General features: G+C 42.4%; 1 protein-coding gene across 18 annotated transcripts in view; it reads right to left on the bottom strand.

Moving 5' to 3' along the window:
• Positions 1 to 24013, bottom strand: part of kcnma1a (potassium large conductance calcium-activated channel, subfamily M, alpha member 1a) — a 293601-nt gene that overhangs the window by 135392 nt on the left and 134196 nt on the right. For all 18 annotated transcript variants that reach the window (XR_008648957.1, XM_033979262.2, XM_055227007.1 and 15 more), the window contains exon 4: positions 63 to 156. Coding sequence is in view for 17 of the 18 variants with exons in the window: in XM_033979262.2 (XP_033835153.1) it covers positions 63 to 156 (94 nt within the window). In the remaining variant the exon portion in view is untranslated. The remainder of the gene's footprint in view (positions 1 to 62; positions 157 to 24013) is intronic.

Consider the following 24013-nt stretch of genomic DNA (forward strand, 5'->3'; position numbering starts at 1 on the left):
CTACTGTATGTGTGCTGTCTCTCATTTCATAAAACTTGTACATATTAAACACGCTAGCTTACCCGCAGGCCGAAGTATAGGAGGAAGAAGACGTTGAAGGCCATATCGATCTGTAACGTGAAGTCTTTGTAGAAGTTCTGACAGGATTCTATAGGGCTGAGGACACAAGAGAAAAGAGGATCCAGTGTTACTGATTATATGCACATACATGTACAAATACACATGTTATAGTTTACCATATAGTACCAATGTGTCTCAAAGCTAACAGACACTTTTATTAATCGGAAAACATAAAATAAACAACCTATTCAAATTCAAATTGATTAAAATAAACATTACCCAGTTATTTTTTATATGCAGAGTACTTCAGTTTGTGGTGCTGTTTTAATATTTATTATGCCTCAAAATTAGCATTAGCTTTAGCACTGAGACATAAACATCTCTCTTTCTAAATACCGAGGTGTCCTTCATCGACGTAGAGTCACATTTTTATACAGCGCTTTTCCACCTTCAAGGCTCTCAGAAAGCTTTAGATCAAGTAACCACACACACATTCACACACACATCCACACACACTCACACACACTCACACACACTCACACATCCACCCGCAGCTCTCTGTCACTGCCTGATCTTTAAATATTGGTTCATTTTAGCGTGACTTTGCAAAAACCTCATAGGAATAAAATTGGGTAGGAATTAGTGACGTTAACAGTGAGACGCCTGGTGCAGTGAACAGAGACAACTGGAATTAAACAGTAAAAAAACTTTTCTACTAAACTGTACATATGGAGTTATAATAGTAGTGTTGACTGTTCCCAATCCTTTTTGGTAATTTTAGTGCAAACTAGGTAAGTTTTCAGGTTTCTATTCTTTATAAAAGTGAGCTCCCTCCAGTGATGTCACCAACTTCAAGTAGTTGGTGACATCACAAGTCCCTGCCCTGAGTGTTTCTGATGACAAACACCCGGCTGCAGGGGCGGAGTGTGAAGTGTGGATACCTGTTAGAGCACTGTAGAGCACTCACACCCAGGCCACGCCCCTCCTCCCCTCTCACACTCTTCTTCAGTCCACAGGCACTGTCCAGTTTAGCAGCTCTAACTGAAACGTGGTTGTGGGTGGAGTTTATGCATTTAGTCCCATTTTAAGCATACTCTGAAGATGAACTGAACATTTTACAAAACTTCATTCCTTCTTTTTGACATCAACATCACAGTGCCTGCCCTGTCCTCTCAGCACACCCAAAACACCAGTTCACCCTGCAGTCCTCGTTCACCTCCTGAGCTCTGGCGTCTACGGCACGAGGATAAAACAAGCCAAAAATTAACTGCAGCGTTTTGATACTGAGCGTCCCTTTGATGTGGCAGCATGCATACATTATTCACACGCCCGTCATGGAGTAACAGCGCAACCATATGACACAGAGAGACGGAGGGAGAGGGGGACAGAGGAAAAGAGGGAGGGAGAGGGAGAAAGACAGTCACGGAGCGGCATCGCAGTGCTATGACAGAGAGAAGACAAGAGAGAGAGAGAGAGAGAGACATACAGGGAGAGAGAAATGGGAGGAGAGACAAACAGACAGAAGGAGAGAGAAAAAGAGAGTGAGGGGAAGAGAGTGAAGGAGAGAGAGTCATGAGGAAACTGCACGGCACTATGACAGAGAGAGAGAAGATGAGAGAGAGAGATACAGGGAGAGAGAAAGGGGAGGAGAGAGAGAGACAGAGAGAGAGCGATACACTCAGAGAGAAAGGGGAGGAGAGAAAGAGAAAGATGCAGGGAGAGGGAAAAGGGAGGAGAGAGAGAGACAGAGAGAGGGAAAGGGGGAGGAGAGAGAGACAGAGAGATACAGGGAGAGAGAAAGGGGAGAAGAGAGAGAGAGAAAGAGAGATACAGGGAGAGAGAAAGGGGAGGAGAGAGAGAGAAAGAGAGATACAGGGAGAGGGAAAAGGGAGGAGAGAGAGACAGAGAGAGGGAAAGGGGGAGGAGAGAGAGACAGAGAGAGAGATACAGGGGGAGAGAAAGGGGAGAAGAGAGAGAGAGAAAGAGCGATACAGGGAGAGGGAAAGGGGAGGAGAGAGAGATATGCAGGGAGAGGAGAGAAACAGACAGAGAGAGAGAGAGAGAGACGGAGGGAGAGGGGGACAGACGAAAAGATGGAGAGAGAGGGAGAAAGAGAGTCATGTAGCAACACTGCAACGGGAGAGGGAAAGAAGAAAGATGAGAAAGAGAGGGAGAAAACGAGGGAGAGTCATCAAGAAACAGCATGGCACTATGACAGAGAGAGGGAGAGAGCAAATGAGGGGGAAAGAGAGGAAAAGAAAGAGTCATGTAGAAACAACACAGCCCTATGATAAAGAGAGGGTGAGGGAAAGAAAGAGAGGGAAAGAGAATGGGAGAGGAAGAGAGAGAATCATGTAAAAACAGGGGAGAGAGACAAAGAGAGGGAGGAGGAGAGGAAGTGAGAGGGTCATGTAGAAACCACACGGCGTTATGAAAAACAGAGAAAAAGGTGGAGAGAGAGTGGTGGTCTGTCAACTCACTCGTTCAATCTATCTCTATGTTTACCTCGATGATTAGCCATTACCGCCCGAGCGAGCTCAACAAAGCAATCATGAACAGTATGCACAGCCCATCCTTCACTCCGTCACAGGCCTATCTGTGTCTGACATGGAACGCTTCACGTGGAAAAGATGGAGAGACTGTCGGCCCGAAGCCAAACAAGACTGATCTGAGTACTGGTAACTGCTGATTAATATAAATGGTAAAACGGTCACATTTTTAAACAGCGCGTTTCCACCTTCAAGGCTCTCAAAGCACTTTACATGAAAAAAACACTCACACACACGGTCACACATCAGTAAAAGATAAACTTATAAATAAATATTCAGATTTAAGCAGTTTTATGTCGTGTAGTGATCCTTAGTGACTGATACAGAGCAGTGATGACACATACACAGTAAAGGACCATGCATTAACCATCAGACAAGCACATCTGTTTGAATTATACATGAGATAGTAAAGTGTCCATAGGGGCATGGTGCACGATGAAGGACGTCTGTTTAGATCCTTAAGATGTTCTGTTATCATCGCTCATGTAAATGTTTCAGCAGAATCATTGAGAATGGTGGAGTGGATACACAGCTCGGGGTAAAGCTCTAATGGATCAGTGGGTTTGATGATAGAGTCTGATGTCAGCTTAGTTGTGGACCTATCTAGCAATGGTAAATGAGACCAACACAAACTGAGCATCTTGAAAGGAGGTGGGAAAAAAAATGTGTTAGGCAATGGTATAAAAAGGGAAAAATATAGACTAATGTCCAAAACATGATAGGAAGGGGATATACAATTTGAAATATAATAAATTAAAAAGTGCTACTAGATATTTTTTCCAGTCCATTCTTCTTCGTCATCATCATTACGGTAAAGCATCAGTCTGTTAGCATCATATTGACTATAGCCGTGCTGCTAATTCATTTCAAAATGTGTCACTACATTCTGTTACCAGCAGAGGGCACCAGCTTGAAGTGATTTGAAAGGAGAAAGCAGCCTTCCTCACAGTACTTTTTATCTTCATTTGCTCTGCCAACTTTTATTTCTGACCGCTACTGACCCACATCTCCTGTAGTAATCGCAAGGCGGGAATCCCACTCAATCCCACTTTCAAAGGCAAACTAGAACGTTTCGCAGCTAAAACCAGATTGATCTGTGCAAAAAGTTCAGGGTTGATGTGCACCAACAAGTCAACAATGCGTCCTTTAACTGAGTGCCAAGACAACAGCTGTGGAGTCTGGATATAACGTCAATGCTGTTGAGATCTGCAGCCCTTCGCAAATTCACACGACCAAAAAAAAGACCACAGATCATTGGCCTGTGACTACTTCCTGGATAAGGTTAATACAATATACCAAAATATCAAAGTTCAACATATGGAACAGTCTACATTCAGTGGTGGAACGTAACAAAGTAGTAAAGTACTGTATTTAAGTAGAATTTTTAGGTATCTGTACTTTACTTAAGTCCATTTGACAGTGTGCACTTTTTACTTTTATTTCACTACATTTGAGAGCACTATCTGTACTTTTTTTAACAGGACTGAAAAGTAAAAAGTACTTGATTTGAGGGGTTATTTTGACCTTTTCCGTGGAAATATCCTGACTCAAGTTTTGGAGTTCAAGTTTTAGCTTTGAGCAAAACAAAAATAAACAGTACATTCATTCATTCATTCATTCAAGAAGAGTTAACTACATTTAACACTTTATCAAAATCTGAAATACTTTTGCATTTTTTAACAGCTAGTTTTTGTTCAGTAGATTAGGTAGATTTTAATGTGATACTTTTACTTTTGCTTGAGTAACTTTTTCCCTCTGTATCTGTACTTTTACTTAAGTAACAAAACTGAGTACTTCATCCACCAGTGCGTACATTGAATCTACTACTACTACTACTGTCTTCTCCAGGTCCTTTCTAACATGGGCATTGTAAATCGGAGCACTGACACGACGCCTCTCCGTACTCGCAGCCTTGATTCATAGAGGTTTAATTAGCTAAGTATTGTGTGTTCCGCTGCCTGGTCTCTGATTCATGAGGCTGGTTTGAGCTGCTGGAGTTTAAAGTCCACAGCGTCACATGGTACAGGCGCCAGGGAGTAAATAATTCAGGGTATGCAGCCGATCAATGGTAACACCTTTGTGGAGGGACAAGTGAATTAACCTGTGCTCCAACTCAAAAAGGGCTTTTAACCAAACGACACTGAAGATTGTTTTTGTAGCTATAGTTTCTCACTGACTGTGTACTATGAATAATATGCACATGGAGTAACAGCTGAAGTCACGCTCACATTTTTAAATAACTCCTTTGCTTTGGGTTGTATGCAGTGGTGGATGAAGTACTTGATTTTGTTACTGAAATAAAAGTATAGATGAATTTATTCAAGTAAAACTGTTCCAATACAAACACTTTTTTTAAAATCATGAATTTAATGTATTTATTTTTGTTTGCTCGAAGCTGACTGTAATGAAAAGTATACACTGCAAAAATAACTTACATAAAGTACAGATACCTAAAAAGTCTGCTTAAGTACAGTACTTTACTAGTTGTACTTCATTACCTTTCCATCACTAGTTGCATTGGTGGAATATAACAAAGTAAAAGTAGTAAAGGACTGTACTTAAGTATACATTTTAGGTAGCTGTACTTTACTTAAGTGCATTTTACTTCACGACATTTGAGAGCAATATCTGTACTTTCTACTCTACTCTACTTTCAGTATTTTGTTTTGTCCTGCTGAAAAGCCTGAGGGTTTATGTTTAACAAGTTCATAATTTGAGCAAACGAAAATAAACAAATAAAAAACAGCTAGCAAAAACTATTGATCCACTTGTTTCTGTTGAGCAAAATTCAACACAAACTTGAATCAAAATCACTACATCTGAAGCTTTATGAGACCTCAAAATCTGAAAAAGCTTCATACTTTTTACTCTTTAAGTACATTTGTAAACATGTACTTTAATACTTTACTTAAGCAGATTTTACTTTTTTTTGCTCCGGTATCTATACTTTTTCTTAAGTGACAAAATTGAATACTTGAGAAACCACGGCTTTGGAGGAAAAGGGTCAAAAGGGCAGATTAGGTCTTTAAATTTTAATAACTGAGATTATAGTCAGACCTGTCTGTGTGCCCTCCATTTTATAAAGTTCAGCAAGGGCAGAAAACTCAGCCAAATATCTGCTGGTCAGGGTGAGTGGTACATGTACACACACAGATAACTCAAACTGACTGTTACATCTATTGCATTAAAGGAAGTGACTGTGCATGTTATATTTTCAATTCTACAAACATGACCTGTTTGCATCTCCAGATATGAGGCAGACATGTTCAAATCAAATATAACTTTTACTGATAACAATCATCATTCTGATTCATTCCTATTGCCGTCCAAACACTGAGAATGAGGAAAAACATGGTAAATAGTTACATTTTTATAAGGTACTTTTCCACGTTCCACGTCAAGGCAGTCAGAGCGCTTTACATCAAGGAAACACTCACCCCTTCACACACACATTCATACACCAGTGTGCACAGACACGGGGGCAAAGTGGGATAAGTGTTTTTCCTAGTGATACAACGACAGCACCTGTGGGAGCTCGAATCAGAACACGAACCTGTGGGTCAAAACATCATTGGACCACTTAACCAATGATGTTTTTATGTCGAGAGCGGGATTCAAACCACCAACCTTCAGATAAGCTCTACCAACTGAGCTACTGTCCCACCTGTGTGTGTCCTCTATCTGCAGGTTAAGCAGGTTAAGGCACTGGCAACACAGGATCATTTGTGATTGTTGTAGTTTTTTTGTTTGTTTTTTTTACTTTAAGCGCGGGCTACTGTTCCTTTGAATATAGACGGGAGTTGTTTTATTCTATAATTTGGCTTTGACGCAATAAAAAACAACAACTACTCTACTCATGGATTATACCTGGAGCAGAAGACTGTACTTTAGCATATGCCCTAACTATTTTGTCTATTACAGTGACAGTAACTCAGCAGGTAAAGTGTCTGTCCACTGATCCACAGGTTGGCGGTTTGAATTCTGGTCTCGACGTAAACATTATTGAAAGAGTAAAGGATAGATGAAAAATGTCTGCGTACACTGGTGTGCGAATGGGTGAGTGGTTCCTTGATGTAAAGAGCCTTGAGTGCCTTGAAGGTGGAAAAGTACTTTAGAAAAATGTGACCATTTACCCAGCAGTAGCCCACTTATCGTTAATGGTAAGAATGAGTTATTGGAGGTTAGATTACACTCGTTGTTGGCTCCTGTTCACACTGGTACACACACACACACACATATTACAAACACATACTGAGCTATGTACTGTAGTTGATTTTCTGAATGACTGGACCATTGTAGTTTTATTCATGTGGAGTGAATGAATAATGCACTTTAAACGTCTTTGAGTGCCCAAAAAAGCACAACAAATCATGCACTACTAGGGGAGCCAGAATTTCAAAATAAAAAACTGGGACACAGCCGGGTCGGGGTGTTTAGTAATAATAAAATTGTGAAAAGAGCGTGTAGTTAAGAATATTATTATGCACTCGGCCCATTCATGACTTATTCACACATAAGCCTGTTGTGAGTCAGTATGATCAGAGAGACTTCAGTCATATTGAGTACATATTTTAGATTTTTCTGGTCAGTTTCAAACACGTTTTTCTTTATTTTGGTTAAATAAATGACAATGTATGCTCCTCTTTACTGTTGGTATGCATCAAATTGGTCAAAAAAAGGACATTTCTTGTGTAAAACTCAAACAAATGAGTAGTTTTGGATAAATCTGCTGGGACAGGGCTCGAAAATGGGACTGTCCCGGGTAAACAGGGATGTCTGGCCACTCTGTGCATTACTATTTTAAATCTATTTGTTTGTATTATTGAAAATACATGCACAAATTCCATCAGAGAGCAGACTTATGGAAATGAGTTATATAATGAACTAGACATACCCACTACTATAAAAAGGCGCAACTACAAGTATAAGTAAAGACTGCACACGCCATTAGCCTCTGTTCCCAGCATTCCTTGCAGCCTAGAATGGAAATAGCATGTGTGCGCACCATTACAGTCCTTTACTCTTGATCCCTGTCATGCCTAATGGGGAGACTTGCATTAAAATGTATGTATGCAAAGACGAGCGGTGTGCTACAGGACTAGTCCCAGGGCATGTAGGTCTATTGAAGGATGTTAAGTCTTACCTTGTGCTAACCTCCACATTAACCCCCCGGGCGCTAATGCTACGCTACATGCTTCTAAAAATAGCCTAGGACACCTTTAGTTAGTCTGCATGGGAGGGCGTCCAGTGACCTGCACATGACCTTGGCTAGCAGCAGGAGCGCTAGCAAGGTTAGCCCCGAGTCTACATTTATAAGTCATTCTATGTGACCTGTAACATTCAGAGCCAGGACGAGGAGCTCCGTGAGTCAGGCAGCGTTACCGGGATGTAGCATCACATTAATGTCAAATGTGTCTCAAATGAGTGGAATTATGGGAAATACTAAAAAATAAAAGACCGGCGAAAGTTTTTTTAAGAAGTAAAAAAAAAAAAATTAAGACGTTCCGATGAAAACAACTTATAAACCTGATGTAGTACTTACCAGTGATGGAAGAAGTACTCAATTTTGGTATTTAAGTAAAAGTACAGATGCCAGAGCAAGTATTAAAGCACTAAAAAAGTAAATAGCAAAAGTATCTCGCTTTGAGGTCCTTTAAGGCTTCAAATATATTGATTTTGATACAGATTTGTGCTTCAACAGAAAAAACTGAATCATTTTTTTCCTGTCTTTATTTGTATATTTTTGCTCAATCTCTGTTAAAAATAAACTCCTCCGCCTTTTCAGCAGGTCTCACACAAGACTTTTACTTTTCAGTCCTGTTCAAAAATGTAGTGAAGAAAGTAAAAAGTATCCTTCACTTTAAAATTTTCTTAAGTAAAGTACAGATACCTACAACTTGTACAATACTACTTTTACTTATGTTCCACCGCTGGTACTAACTAACTACTTCAAAACCACTAATTGTCTTGACTATTAATTTAAAAAAAAAAAAAAAAACATGTTATAGTTTTTTTTGGCAATTGCACAACACATAAAAATAAATGTATTGCAAATATGGTATATTTATTGTTGCTGATATTGGTATAGTCAGTTGCTGTGATTTTTCTTGGTATGGGTTTGACTGTTGAATTGAAAATAATTAATAATCTGTTCATAAAATTAACATAAACAACAAAGTCAGACACAAATCACATCCAATGTAAACTTAAATGTACACGTTTCTGCTGGTAGGTTTCCATGGAGATGTTACCTTGGATTTATTCAATTATAGGTGTGTTGATTTTTCAGCACGTTCACCTCTCCATGAATGTGACCTGTACCTTGGCTCAGTAGGATCACCTGCTTCCACAAGTTTCCATACAGACAGACAGGTTCAATATAATATAAGGTGAACATTACAGGCATGTCACAAAAACATACACAGTCCACGTTAAATAAATCTTACCAAACGACTCAAGTAAGTAAGTAGAACGGATTAGATTTTTTTAGTCATCATAACAACAACAACAACATCCCCCCGCTCTGCCAGCCCCTCCAGTCATCGTCAAGACCCACAGCCTAAATTTAACAACAGCCAACCCACTGCATAAATATAGAGATGCATCCACATTTAGACGCATTACAAGAGGATGAGTGGAGTGGGAGACCTCCGAGACGCTACAAGAAGCAGGTTAGCACTAAAGTGATTGATTTAGGTCACCACTATTACTAAAATAAAACACACTTCATCTTGAACAAGGGCAGCAGCACTCACACACAAGAAGGAGATAAAAATAGTGCAGCTTGTGAATGTAAACAGCCTCTTCTCCAGGTATTTCTACTGTTAAAGGGCCTGTGTTACACTATTTTCTGATATATTTTATTATAATGTTTCCTCATCAAAAACAAACCTGGAGTTGTGTTTTGTTTCATTCACACTATCATTTGGATAATTTCAGCCCTGGACTTTCCAATCTCATCTAAACAAAAGGTAAAAGGAGCTGTTAATGTGAAAACTACCACTTCATGACATCACAAAGTGGAACAGAGCATTTAGAGCTTTGGAGATGTAGACAGACTATTAATGAAGTGTTACTTAAACATGTGTGAATGAAACAAAACACAACACAGCACAACTCCAGGTATGTTTTTGAGGAGGTAACATCATTATATCATGGATTAAAGTGTCCATTTTGTGCAATATAGGACCTTTAAAACACAGGAGTGAAACGAGAAACCAATCTGAATGCTTGGTAAGAGCAGTTACAGCTATTGTGGAAGAAATGACACTTTTTAGTCATTGTTAATTTATTCTGCTGCAGCCAAGTGTGATCCTCGTCCAACGTCTATGTGACAAACGAGAGAATCTTTAAAGGGGATGTATTATCAAAGTGCAGGATTTTTATTGTGTCACTTCTGGAAATGTTGCATGTTTAAAATGTTATGAAAGCATATCTGGCAACACAAAAGCAACTATTCAGCAGTTTCAAAGATGTCAGATGCATTCCACTCTTCCATGAGAGAGCAGCTTATTGCTTTGTCAGAAATGTTTAACTTATCTATCTCCATGGAGACGAGCAAGGGATGACACGAGGCCCTATTACGGATCAGACGCTTCCCCGTTAACTGTAAGAATGCAGGTGTTAAAAGCATACCTAATTTTAAATAAGTAAGATATATATCAGTTTAATGCAATACTGTGGAACATTTCTGGCAAAGCAATAGCATCTCCTTGAGTTAAGCAGGTGCGAGACACTTCCATTTAGCAACATGATGCTAACATATAGATGACATGATACTTTTGTGGTGGCAAAAGTTAAAGACCTCAGATTATTAGAGCAGGTTTTGGGGTTGTGGGCTTTAACTAGCTTCAGGAAAAGGTAAATTACTTCATTATTTCAATTATTACATCAAGAAACCACTCACTCATTCACACACACATTCATACACCAATGTACCCAGACACGGGGGGAGGTGGGTTAAGTGTCTTGCCTGTGGGAGCTGGAATCACACCACCAACTTGTGGGTGAGTGGATCTCGTTCAACCAATGATGTTTTTATGTCGATAGCGGGACATAAAACTGCCAACCTTCGGCTCAGTGGACAAACACTCTGAGCTACTGTCTCTCCAGGTGTCTACTCCACTGTGACATCAGAGTAAAATAAACTGAGGTGTTACGAATTTGAACGGCTCAACAAAACAAAAGGCAGATTATTTTTATTGACGCAACTAGGAGCTGTGTTCAAACCCATTTGGTGATCAGATGCACAACATCAATGGCGTCTTTGTGAGGGAATATTTGCCCACAGAATGTGAAATCTGTCAGGCAGGCTGCATCTGCGAAGAATGGCAGCGCCCACACATGCACACTCATGTTTATTCCAGCCACAGAAATAATTATGGAGCAGGAACGGCTCTGCAAAGAACATGACAGAAAACACCTATTAAGACTGTAAGCGGAGGCGTGTTTACATTGGAATTTATAAAGTCTTACACGAACTAAGTCAAATGACATTGTAAATACTGGTTAAACATTGCTGCAGGAAAGTTACTACTAGATCACATTATGATCTGATCCCTTTGACACTGTACTATTTTGGTGATATTGTCATATTTGGATTCACTGCTTCGCCTTTACCCAAAGCTCAAAATTGAGGATATAGGTGGTTGAAATGGGTTTCCCCCTCAGGGTGGCTGTGCCCTCACTTAGAGACAGGGTGAGGAGCTCAGTCACATGGGTGGAGCTCGGAGTAGAGCTGCTTTTCCTCCACATTGAGAAGAGCCAGCTGAAGTGGCTCAGGCATCTGTTCCGGATGTCTCCTGGACACCTCACTAGGGGGATGTTCTGGGGAAGACCCAGGACACGCTGGAGGACTATGTTTCTTTGCTGGTCTGAGAACACCTCGAGATCCCCCCTGGAAGAGCTGGAGGAAGTGTGTGTGGAGAGTGAAGTTTAGACCTCCCCGCTCAGACTGCAGCCTGTGTGACACGGCCTCAGATAAAGCACAAGAAAATGGATGGATACTTCTCTGTTTGATGCATTTCTAAGTCAAACACAGACACTTTTCTCCGCCCACTTCTCCTATTGGTCAGTCTCCATAAAGCTCTGAGAGAGTGATGGAAGGATTTAACCAATAACTATACAATATGAACCAAATCATTTTAATTACCTGTTAAGTATAATGTAAACATACTAAAAGTACATGCATAATACAATCTAAATCACATGTGTCAAACTCAAGGCTCGGGGGGCAAATGTGGCCCTCCACATAATTTTATGTGGCCCTCGACATGGTAAATTAAAAGATATGATGGTCTTAAAATGTCATTTTATCAGGAGATACAGTTACACAGTCATATTTTTACATCTAGCCAAATGCATAAACAATATTTGTAACTTGAATAAATACAGAAACAGTTCATTAACAAATTAAAAAGTAGTTAGATTTATTTTACATCTGGCCCTTTGAGGGCAGCCATTTTGCTCATGTGGCCCTCGGTGAAAATGTGTTTGACACCTCTGATCTAAAGCATCAAAAAAGTGATATATTTCTGGGCGTATAGCTAGTTGTGATCCAGTAAAATGCAATCACTAGCCTTTGTACATCTTTTGAGTGGAGTTTCAAGGCTAGATGTACACATGTGTGGTTTTGAATGAATGTCAGTTAAGTATTTAGCATTATAAAATCACTAGTTTATTGATGGACTAAAATACCGAAACATAGTTTAGGGCCACCCATCCTGGGTACTGTTTAAAAAAAAACAAAAAAACAGTACCTTCACTATACCTGCTTTTCAGCACCAATACTAAACTTTTTTTCAAGCTTTTAATAATAAATTCCTATTTTAAAACATACATATATGACCTCCATTCAGTTTACTCAAAAAATCAAGTAAAAATGTTTGGTCACAGTCTTTGCATCATGGTCTCTAGCTTTATGCCTCTTTAATGTTGCAGTTCTTTTTCTTCCTCCTTGGATCATTGGAAACTGAAAATAACAAGCCTTTGAAATTAGAGAGCAGACTGTGATGGTGTAACAATACTGACAAAGGCCTCTTGTAGTCCTTGTAGTCCTTGTAGTTTTTGTATTACTTGACAATGATTCAATGTCACTCAACAACCTCTTGAACAGTAAACACACTTGTGATATACTGGAAGATAGCAACTTACACTTTTTTTCACAACTATACTCAAGTCTAAGGTAGCTTGACTCATCTTGTAAGGTCCTTAGGGTGTATGGACGCTAACAGCACCTCTATGCTAGTTTGCGGTAAATGGTCACATCTTTATATAGCACTTTTCCACCTTCAAACACTCAAGACACTCGAAGCACTTTACATCAAGGAACCATTCACACATCCACACACACATTCATATACTAGTGTAGGCAGACACTTGGGGCAAGGTGGGTGAGGTGTCTTGCCCAAGGACACAATGACAGCATTCATTTGTGGGAGCTGGAATCACACCGCCAACCTTCAGATCAGTGGGCAACACACTCCAACTGAGCTACTTTCACCCAACGGCACTTTGTAAAATATTTACTAAGACCTGAGAAAAAGTTTTCTTCTGAAACTGCACGCACACATCATTTGAATTCACAAATCTGCAGTTATTCTTCCACTAACAAAAATGACTACACAAAAGCACAATTACAATCCACTTAGACATGCAAAGTAGCGCAATATTAAATCAATGACTACTATGTTAGGTTAATATTTGTTCATTATCTTCAAATATCTGTGCTGTAGCCTATAGCATGGATTAGCTAATGCAGCAGTGCTAGCAAAACCAATCGGGCTACCATTTCCATATCCGGGTGACTTTGATGAATCCGACCATTAGCGTGTGACACCAAATGGCTCAATTTACACTCCCTCTGTTCATTATCCCTCAGGTGAATTCGCTCATTAGGTTTAATCAGTGGTTTGTCTTCATTTAAAACTAATGGCGAGGCGCTAGCTAATCATTTGCACACAGCTTCCATATAGATTCATCGTATACAGTTACCAACATGTGCGTGGCTATAAAGGATTCTTACAGCACATGTTAAAACCAGCTAGCTTAAGAAAAGATTCAAGCATGCTAATTTCAATGCAAGAGCAATAATGAATAATTTTGGAAATAAATCTAGGCCTAATTGGGATTTTTCTGATCTGCATTGCAATTACAATTTGCAATTTATGTTTTGACAGTAGGATTATGTTCAAAATTTATATTTTACACTTGTCCAATAACATTAAAGGGCCTGAACATTTTCCCATGTTGGCTCCGCATTTAATTATGCATTTAATTATGAAGCGTTTTATTGTCAGATCATCAGAAAGTGTGCATTAGCATTCTAATTGTTGTTAGCTTTACCACGACAGCAAAACTATACTCTGGTCACTGAGAGTTGTGAAAAACACTTGTTTGGAATTCATAAGGTAAGTGAGGAATAACTTTGGAATAACTGCAAACCGTTTAAAATGAACTGAACTAAGTTCAGTCCTTTCAAACTGTTAATTGAAACTATTCAAATTGCATTTTAGATTTGATTATGATACATCTGGCAGCCCTAATGCTAATGTCCATATGCAGCGCCGGGTGAGCCAGAGCGCCCCCGTAGTGACAGATGTGCGTATATATAGAGAGGGAGCATCCGTCATGGCCGGGCTCGTCTCGCAGAGCAGACATATTTCTCACCTTACCCCATTAATTAGTCATTAGGCCCCGTGTATTTTCAGGGCCGTCATTGATCGTGTGCTAATGATAGCATTACAGGGCGCGGTGGGTGACTAAGAGGCCTGCAAGGCAAAGGCAAGAGAGGGCCTCTGAAGTTGTAAGAAATTAGTTTTGAACTAATATTACAGTAAATAGCAATACAGCAATATGAGGACAGCTGACAGCAGGCATACAAGGTTTATTTTATCTGTCAGTATTTTTGTTCAGTTTTGAGTTTGAATTACTCCGAATGAAATGATATATCAAAGGAAATATACATTCAGGAAGTGTTTTTGTTACTTGAGGCCTCTTGATCAACTTATTGCAAATCTAATTTTGGCTAGTTCATATATAATATGTATTACTGTGAGCAGGATCTACAGATCTGACCTGTAACTAGGCCAGGTGGTGTCACCTACCTGTTTCCATGGGTATAAATAAATACATGCAATGCCCTAGTGTGGAACTTTCCAGGCAAAGCGACTACATCTCGATGGAGACAATCACGTGGTGGACTCTCCATTAGAAAAAATGATAGAGCACCTTTAACTATAAGTTCCTCTGATTCCAGACCTAGGATCCACATCCTGAGGAGTTACGACAGACAGAGCACTGTGGGGTGTGTCATGATACAGAATGAAGTGTAACGCTCAAGACACTCTGTATCTGTACATGATTCTACTCTATAACGTGACACTGCAGTGTGCTGTGTGCTGTGTGCATGTGACGAGCTGACACACGAGAGAATACACTCACAAGAGGAACTGAAACAAGGGCATCCCTGACAGAGAGACAGAGAGAGAGGGAGGGAGAGAGAGGGGGGGGAGAGCGAGGGGGAGAAAGAGTATGTGTGTGTGTGTGTGTGTGAGAGAGAGAGAGTGACGGGGTGTGTGTGTGTGTGTGTGTGAGAGAGAGAGAGAGACAAAAAAGATAGAGCACAGAAGAGAGAGAATGTCCTGTGGAGACTGCCCTACATTCAAACACGAAAGAGGAGAGAGAGGAATGGAGGGGGGGGGGGGGGGGGGGGGGGGGGGTGTGATTAGAGAGACAAAAAGAGAGACCGGAGAGAGAAGGGAGGAAAGATGGATCGAGGTAGATGAGAGAGAGATTGTCAAGAGAGAGAAGGAGTGAGGAGCAGGAGAGAGGAGAGGGGTGAGGGGAGGGGCAGAAGAGAGAGAGAGAGGAGATGAGATAGAGGGATACAGACAGAGTGGAAAAAAAATGGAGGAGGGAAGAGAGAGGAGGAAGGGGAGAGAAGAGAGAAGAAGAGAAGACAAAAAGGAGGATAGAGCAAGGGGAAGAAGTAGGGGAAAGAGAGGAAGAAAGGATAAAGGATGTGCCAAGGTATTAAAGAGGACTGGTATGTGGGAGGGAGCAGACGCATGCAGCAGTCTCCCATTGAACATATCACCAAAAATAGCTTCTATTTGGCAAGTGAACGCTTCTGCAGAGGAAGAGGAGGAAGAGGAGAAAAGAGGAAGACTCAGGACGACCATGGACTGTAGTCGCGTATAAGGGCCTTCAAGAATTCATATTTTGTTGCCGTGAAGCACAAACTATGCAGAGAGACTACTCATTTTGTGACTCCAATCACTTCACCAACCTTCCTCGTCTCCATTCTCCACCGCAGCAGCAGAACCACCAGCCTCCTCAGCCTCTAGACAGTGAAATCACTCTCCACCCCTCACTGCAATGCTTATGTTCTTCTGGATGAGTCCTTCTCTGTTCATATCTCACTCATTCACAAAAAGATCAACCGCTAACTCATTGCTAGCTTACTTTATGGGACTCATTAGGTAGCGTACCGGACCTGTATAACTATAGAAGATTTACTGTTTTTGAAAGAAATAACCAAAATATCCAGGGGCAGCAGTCAAAAGCAGGGACTCCCAGACTTGCCTCACCCCAGACACTTCCTCCAGCTCCTCCAATGGGACCCCAATGCGTTGAATAATGTTGAATAATGGCTCCACTTACATACTGGGAAAAATATTGCACTTTATACTAACTGCAAACCAATCTGCAATCTGACAGTTAAACAGTTCTCTGACCTGTTGTCCAGCTCAATTTCAAACTATAGAATGTTCCTTATCTTATCTCAAATTCTCTCCGCCTGCACATAGAAAGCACATAATAATGATTCACTGAACCTTTCCTCTGCAGAAAACCCCACCTGTATACATAAGGACTACCACAACTTCAGGAAAATGGCCGCCTGTCACTGTAAAGTACATTTTTATTCTGTGTTTCATCTGGCGAGTGTGCAGGGGCCCCCGGGGGACAGTCACAGCGCTCAGAGACCAGCCCACATGCATTCACACAAGCGCACGTCTATGAGAGCACAGGGGCAAGGGGACTATTTTCTCTGCTCTCAGTCTGATGTATTTTTAACATGGTGGAGATGCCGAAATAGATGTTTGCACCAGAGGGGAAATGAAGCAATAGTGGGGAAGGTAGAGGCTGTTGTAGAGATGTATTCAGACATAAAAGCTGTATTTTTCTCAAATAAAGAACAAAATGAAACTACATTTGGAGATTGAACTTCAACCAGTTCTGAATTGTCCAGTGCAGGCGTCTGTCTGTCTTGTCCCATTGTCAGAAAACTGCTTCAAGTGGACTAAATGTCTTTTTTGAAACACAGCGGGGGAGCTACACAAGTTAGGACGGTCAAAGTTCCCATATTGTTAGGGATTGTATCAAAGTAAATGGTCACATTTATGTAATCCTTTTTCTACCTTCAAGGCACTCAAAGCACTTTACATCAAGGAACCACTCGCCCATTCACACACGCATTCATACACCAGTGTACGCAGACACTGGGGGCGATGTGGGTTAAGTGTCTTGCCCAAGGAACCCAATCTCAGTATTCAGCCAACCATAAAAATAGCCCAAGAACTCCAAAACGTTAAAGTAAAATAGGACGAAATACTGATATCACATTATGTAATTCCACTATTCACAAAAAAAAAACATGGATGTCACCCTACACATTGTGAAGAAGCAGCTCACACAAAACTGGTCCCTCAGAAAACGCACAAACCCCTCTACGGACGATTATCCTTTGTTGCTACATCCACATATTCCCAGTACAAAAACAACATATACAGAAAAAGAAAAGGCTTTGGGGGACAATTCGCAGCCATTATGAGCAATTTTCTTCATGGGAGATCTGGAAGAAAACAGCCCCACCTCACATCAGACTCACCCTGTGGAGAAGATATGTGGATGGCATATTGGAGAAAATAAAACAAGGACACACGGAGGAACAGACAGAGCACCTTAACGCGATAGAAGGAATGGGAAGCAGAGAATTCACTTGTGAGGAGGAGAAGGAGGAGGGAACAATAGCTTTTTGGACAAACATCAAACACGATCAGAAACGAAAACTCTAAACTACGGGAAACCAACACTCACAGCTCGGTATCTCCTTTGGACGTCAGAGCGCCCCACTGCACACAAACTTTCTGTAGTCAGAGCATTAATCGACCATCGCCACAGAGGAGGAGGATAGACAGAGGGAGGAGATGTAGAACCAACAGGCATTACGACACCGGTGTGCAATAGAAAAGGGAAAATAACATGGACTTCAAATGGATTTCAAGGACATCATCACAATACCAGACACGCGAGAGGCCACGGGATGTGACAGTGTGGGTCAGAGAATCGGACAGCTCTACAACGAGGATCTGAACCACCAACATTTGGATGAAAAGATGACAATATTAGAGAAGAGACTTGAATTTTTGGCACAGTAAGAACATCTCCGTGGCGATAAGCAGGTTGCAGACCCTCCATCATGATAAAATTGTATACTGCGCCTTTGAGACATTTTTATTTTAAGGGAGCGTATTTGTCAAGTAGGAGTATTCTGTAGTGCTACAAATGAAAAAGTGACACAATGAGAAAAAACAAGCATAGCATAGCATAAAACTGACATAAAATGTAGCTTAGCATCTTTAGCAAAACAATAGATAGCGATTTTGGACATTTTAAACTGACAATGAACGTGTCCGGCCTGTGGGAGCTTGTTCTAATCAGATGAGCCAGTCGCTATAGCAACAGATCTGAAATTGAGGTGAGGTATTTAGGACTATAGGTGCCCGTGCTGCCCTCGGCCGTCTGAGCCCGCTCCAGAATCTCAACCATCAAAGGCTGACCTATAAATCCAGACCATCGATCTCCATGGCGATTAACATTTAGAGACGACGCTGACGACCAGGAGGAGAAGGTCATCCGTGGAGCATTCGGAGCGTTAGGCCAAATCTGATCATTTACCAAGCCCACAACCAAGAGCAGAGAGAGAGAGAGAATACTTATGGGGTGTTTGCAAAATTCAGAGGTGGAAAGTAATGAAGTACAAATGAAAAAGTATTGTTCTTAAGTCAGTTCTTTAGGTATCTATACTTTCGATTCCACTACATTTTTAAATTGGACAAAAAAGTATAGGTAGTATTCTTTAGGGTTTGATAGTACCTGAAATGTTAGCATGTTTATGGTGACATCCTGAATATAAAGAATATATAATGTGAAATACTCCAAAGTACATTTTTCAACTAGTACGTAAATACTTTTATTTCTAAGTTAAGTTGTTTTTTGGGGGGTGACAGTAGCTTAGTCAGTAGTATTTGTCCACTGATCCAAAGGATGATGGTTCGAATTCCGGCCTTGACATCAAACATCATTAATAATCCTGTAAATATCAAATATAATACAATCATTTATACAGTAATTAGTTTTCTTGATAAGTAATAAACATACAGGTTCTGCAGGGGTCCCTTGTGGTATTTGGGGTTCACTTTTTGCGCGTTTTTAGGTGTTACATTATCAGTAAAGTTTGGATGATACTATATTGTCATGTACATTATGCGTTAGTTTAGTTTTATTTATTTTCACTTGCTAAAAAATACAGTTTAAGAAACTTTATGCAATAGAATATGAAAGATGGTCACCAAAAAAAGTCTTAAAACGTGGTAAACTCCGTATAAAATGCATAAGGCTCTAATAAAACTGTGCAAAATTCATGTGTGGTTTATGAGAGATAAAATACATCAATACAAACAGAGTTACACATCAACAGGAAGTGCCATATGGAAAAGTGTTGTTATTCAGAAGCAGGCATTTTAAAGCGGACTGTGAAAGCTCAATAAATGAGGAAGGCATGCTGGTCCATATTTTACATCCCCTTATATAGACAACATTAAGCTGAGACTGAGTTTTTGCTATTATCATTGGTGCAATCTCATTTTTTGCCTAAATCTTATTCAAAACCAAAACATCTCAGAAGATTTTTTGATACTTTGATACTTATTATAGTATTATGGTTGTAGTACTTGTAAGTAGGTCTGTCATGATAATCACTGATGACAGCTGGGACAATATATTTTGGGCCTCAACACTTATTTTTGCAAAAGTGGGGAGACTGGGGGTATTTTTTGTTGTAATATGATAAGATTTGAGCTGTGGAGGGTTGAATAACTTCCTTTTTAAGGCTAATTATTGGTACATTCTGCAATTAATTTGTTGATGCTCATGTCTTTTAATGAAACAGTCTATTTAAAAATGGTTTACTGGGATCATTTTGCATTAATTAAATCTTAATTAGTGGCATAAAGGAGTTTTATTCATATTATTGTTTATCCCAATCTATATATCGTGCTTCAAAATGTGTTATCGTGACAGCTCTACTTGTTCGCTTTCAGTAATTATTAAAGCAATTCTCTAAAACTAGTAGCGAAACCAGCTGAATGTCATGCTCCCGTGTCGTGCATTGTTAGCGGGCTAGCATTAGCGCTGTCGGCAGTGTCATCTGTGCAGTGCTGTTTGCGTGTGTCAGAGAGTGAGACGACACGTCCTTCTCAAAGCAGTAATCAGGGCCGCTTTACTCATGAGGGACGCTGACACATGCAGACAGAACACACACAGTCCTGCTGCTAAACTCACACTGGGAACTAGCACAATTCAATTAAATGTTTGTAAGATTGATTGATAATTTTAAGTTTATATTGTGGATATGTTGTATTAAAATGGCAGGCATGTGTGATGTTGAGGTGGACTTGACATTAGTGGGTGGGAGTAGTGGTGTAGTGGCATACACATGTGACCAGAGTTCACCGTCACCCACATTACACACTCAGGTCATAGTACTGACAACTTATGTCTAGTAGGACGCCCAGAAAATATATTTTTCAATATCCCAAAATTGCATATTAATAATAAGAGCATCTTTCACCTATAGTCCCTTTTTTATTACAAACCTTTTCAGAGAGCAGTCATGTTCTGTGCAGTTATCTCAGTGTATTAAAGTGTTAAAGTGAACCTATTCTGCAAAATTGAGCTTTTAACAATGCAAGAGTTGTTTCCCCTTCTGTTTACCCTCTCAAAGTTGTATTTGGAGTGATTCGTGCATGTCTCAGGAATCGTTAATCACGTACTTTTAAGACGCCATATTACCGATCAGTCACTTTCACTGCCACAGTCCCACGCCCACTGATCTATACTCACTTTATTCTTCAATTTTAATCAATGATACACGTAGGATTCAGCACTGTCGTGCAGTCATTTTGGTACAAATTAAAAATATCGGTTATTCACTAGCATGATCTGCAGATATCTATAAAAGGCTGTTTGTTGTTATGATGTTAACAGCGACGTCAGTTCCCATTGGGCACCTCAGTTTTCTAATATAGAAGTCAGGGGGCTTGTTTCTTTGTCATTTTCAAGTCATTTTAGATGAATATTGCAATACAAAATGTGCAAATTATAACATAATGATCGACGGGTGTCATAGATTATAACATTATAGCAGAGACACAATAGCTATTTTTAAAAATTGTCATGATGTCAGTTTCCCTGTCCTCCCGTGCTCTCTCCCCCTCCCCTACCTGTGTGTCTGGAGCTGGGTGGAGTGCCTGACTCCTCCCGTGCACACCTGGGGTGCATCAGCCTAATCACCACCACCTGCTGCTGAGTACAAGAAGGCTTGGCAGTCTACACTCGGTGCCAGACCGTCCGCGTGTAAAACGTGAATGTTTCTTGCTAAGCTTTGTTATATGGTACTTTCCGGCAAATGCTCATTTGGATTTATGCACCCTCCAGATTCCTGCCTCTACTCGCCCAGCTCCTGCCGCCACGTTCCAGTCCCGGTATCGCTTCCAGCTCGTCTTGTCTCCTGCTCGTCTCGTCTCCTGCTCGTCTCGTCTCCTGCTCGTCTCGTCTCCTGCTCGTCTCGTCTCCTGTCCGGTCCTGGTCTCTGGTTTGTCACCCGCTCCCCGCTCTGGTCTTCGTCTGATCCGCCTGCCCTGGTACCGCACCTGCTTCTATCCCCGTCCTGGTCCTGTCCTGCCCGCCTCTACCTGCACCGCACCCGCCTGACCCGTCTCCCGCTCCCCGGTTCCTGTACCTGCTCTTGTGACCTGTTTAAAGACTGCATCTTCACCGCTGTAAATAAACACTGTTAAAACTGCTCTGGTCTGCATCCTTTGGTCCTATCCGCACCGTTACGACAGAACGGTCTGGCCACTATGGACCAAGCAGGCTCAGATCCGGACCAGACGCGCCGCCTCACGCACTCTCACCCCGAGGCGGTGCTGGGTCAGCATGAACAATCCATTCGGACTCTATTGGAGCTAAATCAGACATTGTCCCAGCAGGTGGCACAGCTTAACCACCAGGTGGCCGCGCTCCTCGTCACCCCGCCTGCTGCAGCCGGAGCGCCGCCACGCCTCCCGGAGCCGAGAGGCACGGATCCGGAGCCGTATGCTGGACAACCTCACCTCTGTCGCGGATTCCTGTTCCAGTGCGAGTTCATGTTCCAGCAATGCCCTTCTCGTTTCAGCTCGGGGGCCACCAAGATCCGATATATATGTGGATTACTCCGGGGCAGAGCTCTCCAGTGGGCAGAGGCGCGCCTAATGAAGACGTCTGTGGATAGCCTGGATTTTAATGAATTTGTGTCCACGTTTAAGCTGGTGTTTGACCACCCGCACTACCAGGACAATGCTGCCTCCCGGTTATTGACTCTCAGCCAGGGCTCCAGGACGGTAGCGGATTATTCCATTGAATTCTGGACACATGCGGCGGAGCTGGACTGGACGGACAGCGCGCTGCGGGCTGTGTTTGTGCGGGGCCTGAACGAGACTTTGAAAGATGAATTGGTTTCCCGGGACGAACCCCCCGACCTGCGGACCCTCATCTCCCTCACTCACCGTATAGACAACCGCCTACGGGCTCGTCGCCGAGAGAGACGCCGGTCACCGGTCCCGCCGGAGCCACGCGCTGCCCCGCCCCCGCCGGATGAGCCCATGCAACTCGACAGGACCCTTGTGTCGGCCGAGGAGCGTCAACGGAGGCGTCGTCTGGCCGGGGCTTGCCTCTACTGCGGTGAGCGCGGACATTATGTGGTCACTTGCCCAGTTCGGCCAAAAGGGGGGGCCCACCAGTAGCACTGGGAGTACTGGTGGGCGAGCAACACATCCTGGACTCTTCTAATAGACTGCGGCTCAGCGCCACCCTGTGCGTTCGCACAGAGACCTTATGCGTTTCCGCCCTTATCGACTCCGGGGCTGAGAGGGACTTTATTGATGCCCAAGTCGCGGAGCAGCTCGGGGTCTACCTGGAGCCCCTCGAACGCCCCTTAAATGCCCAGGGGCTCAATGGACGTTTTCTGGGGCACATCACTCACATCACAGAACCTGTCACCGTGATTCTGTCCGGCAACCACCAAGAGAACCGTCAGTTTCATGTCCTGTCCTCCTCCGCTTCTCCTCTGGTCCTTGGTTACCCCTGGCTACGCGCCCACAACCCTGTTTTCGATTGGGCCAGGGGCGGAGTTTCGGGCTGGAGTCCCGATTGCCACGCCAAGTGCCTTCGGTCCGCCCTCCCTCCGGCCGGGAGGTCCGTTCCTGTCGCTGATCCGTCCCCAGACACCCCCAATCTGTCCTCGGTGCCTGCTGAATATCACGACCTGGGGGAGGTTTTTAGCAAGAGCAAGGCCCTCTCTTTACCGCCCCACCGTCCATATGACTGCGCCATTGACCTCCTGCCGGGTGCCCCACTACCATCTAGCAGGCTATATAACCTGTCCAAACCTGAACGCGAGTCAATGGAGGACTATATCCGTGGGTCCCTGGCTGCCGGAATCATCCGCCCGTCCACTTCACCCGTGGGAGCGGGGTTCTTCTTTGTGGCTAAGAAGGACAAATCCCTGCGGCCTTGCATTGATTACCGGGGTCTGAACAATATAACTGTAAAGAATAAATACCCGCTTCCCTTACTGGACTCGGCATTTACGCCCCTCCACGGTGCGACCATCTTCTCAAAGTTGGATTTGCGGAATGCGTACCACCTGGTGCGCATCAGGGAGGGAGACGAATGGAAGACGGCCTTCAAGACACCCCTGGGACATTTCGAATACTTGGTTATGCCCTTCGGTCTCACCAACGCCCCTGCCGTATTCCAAGCCCTCATCAACGATGTGCTCCGTGATTTCCTTAACCGATTCGTCTTTGTTTACTTGGATGACATCTTGATTTTCTCGCGGTCCCCCCAGGAGCATCATCAGCACGTTCGCCAGGTTCTCCAGCGCCTCCTCGAGAATAAACTGTTCGTGAAAGCTGAGAAATGCGAGTTTCACGCAGAGGAGGTCAGCTTTTTGGGCTTCATTGTGGGGCGGGGCCAAGTAAGAGCTGACCCTGAAAAGATCCAGGCTGTCACTGAGTGGC

This window comes from Periophthalmus magnuspinnatus, chromosome 15, assembly GCF_009829125.3.
Source record: "Periophthalmus magnuspinnatus isolate fPerMag1 chromosome 15, fPerMag1.2.pri, whole genome shotgun sequence".
Taxonomy (NCBI): domain Eukaryota; kingdom Metazoa; phylum Chordata; class Actinopteri; order Gobiiformes; family Gobiidae; genus Periophthalmus; species Periophthalmus magnuspinnatus.